Here is a 1,800-nt window from a genome sequence, read left to right as displayed (position 1 = left end):
GTGGGAGGCAGCAAATATCCCGTAAAATTAGTTAAGGTGCAAAATAATAGCAAGCCAATAAATAAGGTAAGTTATCTGTTACATTTAAACGAAATTGCAAAAATACATTACGTTGTAAGTGTACGCATATAGGGTAAATTTGGAGCCATATATATTAGTAGAAGTATTTGGAAGAACATGAGCCCACTATATTTGTCTTTTTACTCAAGTTGCATTTAGAATTATGCTAGAGTATTACTTTCTAACCTATGAGTGTAATTGACCTCCACACATTCAGAATCCTCATCTACGTGCCTCAACCATCTTCTCTATATCCTTATATAATCCAATAGAAAAGAGATAACGTACACGAAAAGGGATAAAGAGAAAAAGAAGAAAAAAGCAACATCCTCTTGCTTTTTTTCAATTTTTAAAACTAATAATATTCTACTCTCTTTTAGTTCATAGATTTTGGTAGTTGAGTGAATAGTCAGGATGCTGGAAGGCAAAGCAGTAATTGGAGACACAGACATGCTGGCAACCATGCAACGAGATGCCTTAGATTTAGCTGCAAAAGCTCTTGATTTTTTTGATGTCACTGAGGCCACTGAAATTGCCCGCTACCTTAAAAAGGTACTCCTCATGATAGATTAATTTTTTTTTTGTCTTGTTCTGTTTTTTATGTTTTTATTTTTCCCATCAAATTTCTTAGACTAGGGTTGATCATGGCTAGAGGCAGATTTTGAATATAGAGTTGATGGTTTCAATATTTATATTCTTACTGCTGGAGCTGGATCCATTGCATTTTACCTACTATTAAAATTATTGGATTATGTTGAACCCTTACCTTGTTGTCTACATCTTTCTCAGAGCAAGAATTTTAATAATGGGAATCAAAATACTATAGGATTCCACTACTAGCACTCGAACCGACAAAGCTTAAAGCTTTAGTCATATTTATCATTGTAATAGAAATTAAATTTCCCTCATGTAATTAAAGGGGATTTAAGAATTTATGTATTTAGATAACAAAATTATTGTACCTTATACCATGGCGGAACCAGAATTTTCATTGAGGGGTGTCAAAATATATAAAAGTAAATATATTAAAAAATTAAGGAGAGTCAACAACATAGTATATATACATATAAAATTTTCTTTTTACCTACCTACACAATGTATTTTTTCCCGCGAAGGGGTGTCGTTCCTATAAGATGGCTCCGACACTGACCTTGTACAACATAATTTTACCTTCAGTATAATTGTCTGGAGGGGATTCAATTGAATCCTATATCATGCACACGAAAAGACATACTAAATAAAAGAGTTTGGATTTTGTTGTGTTGGATGCAGGAATTTGATACGATGTATGGACCGGGTTGGCAATGCATAGTAGGGACTGACTTTGGTTCATTTGTAACTCATTGCTATGGCTGTTTCATCCATTTTTACATTGGCAGCCTTGCCATTTTGCTCTTCAAAGGCTCAGCTGCTCTGGAGGACGCCAAAGCTGAGGCTGAGGCTGACCGATTTTCCGCTCTGCAGGAAATAGCGTGAAGCCGCCATTCAGCCATACCTCCAAGTTGTTGATTAGAATGGAATTAATTGGATGTCCCGAGCCTAATGTCACTTCTCCATTTTACCATTCTCAGCCAGGACCTCCTCCAATGTACAATATTAGGAAAAAATATATATTAGGATCTTCCAAAGTTTTTCCCATAAATTATTTTCGGTTTAATCTCTTCACATTTTTGTTTACAAGTTATATATGTCCATTCTCTTTGGTCATGATCAATGTCATTTTGCTTTATGATTTTGATT

At 34.7% G+C, this 1,800-nt stretch overlaps 1 protein-coding gene across 1 annotated transcript; it reads left to right on the top strand.

Moving 5' to 3' along the window:
• The first annotated feature begins 332 nt into the window (after nucleotides 1–332).
• Nucleotides 333–1,800, top strand: LOC104236043 (uncharacterized). Its single transcript, XM_009789886.2, has 2 exons — nucleotides 333–612; nucleotides 1,333–1,800. The coding sequence occupies exons 1-2, from the start codon at nucleotides 475–477 to the stop codon at nucleotides 1,534–1,536; spliced, it is 342 nt and encodes a 113-aa protein (XP_009788188.1). The 5' UTR covers nucleotides 333–474; the 3' UTR covers nucleotides 1,537–1,800.

Source organism: Nicotiana sylvestris, chromosome 7 (assembly GCF_000393655.2).
Source record: "Nicotiana sylvestris chromosome 7, ASM39365v2, whole genome shotgun sequence".
Lineage (NCBI taxonomy): Eukaryota > Viridiplantae > Streptophyta > Magnoliopsida > Solanales > Solanaceae > Nicotiana > Nicotiana sylvestris.
Note: the sequence above shows the minus strand (reverse complement) of the source record. Positions and strands in the feature narration are given on the sequence as shown.

Excerpts from the sequence above, each read along its gene's own strand:
- LOC104236043 (XM_009789886.2), top strand. The coding sequence starts at position 475 with ATGCTGGAAGGCAAAGCAGTAATTGGAGACACAGACATGCTGGCAACC. Across the intron at positions 613-1,332 it reads TTGCCCGCTACCTTAAAAAG|GAATTTGATACGATGTATGG; the intron begins GTACTCCTCATG and ends TGTTGGATGCAG.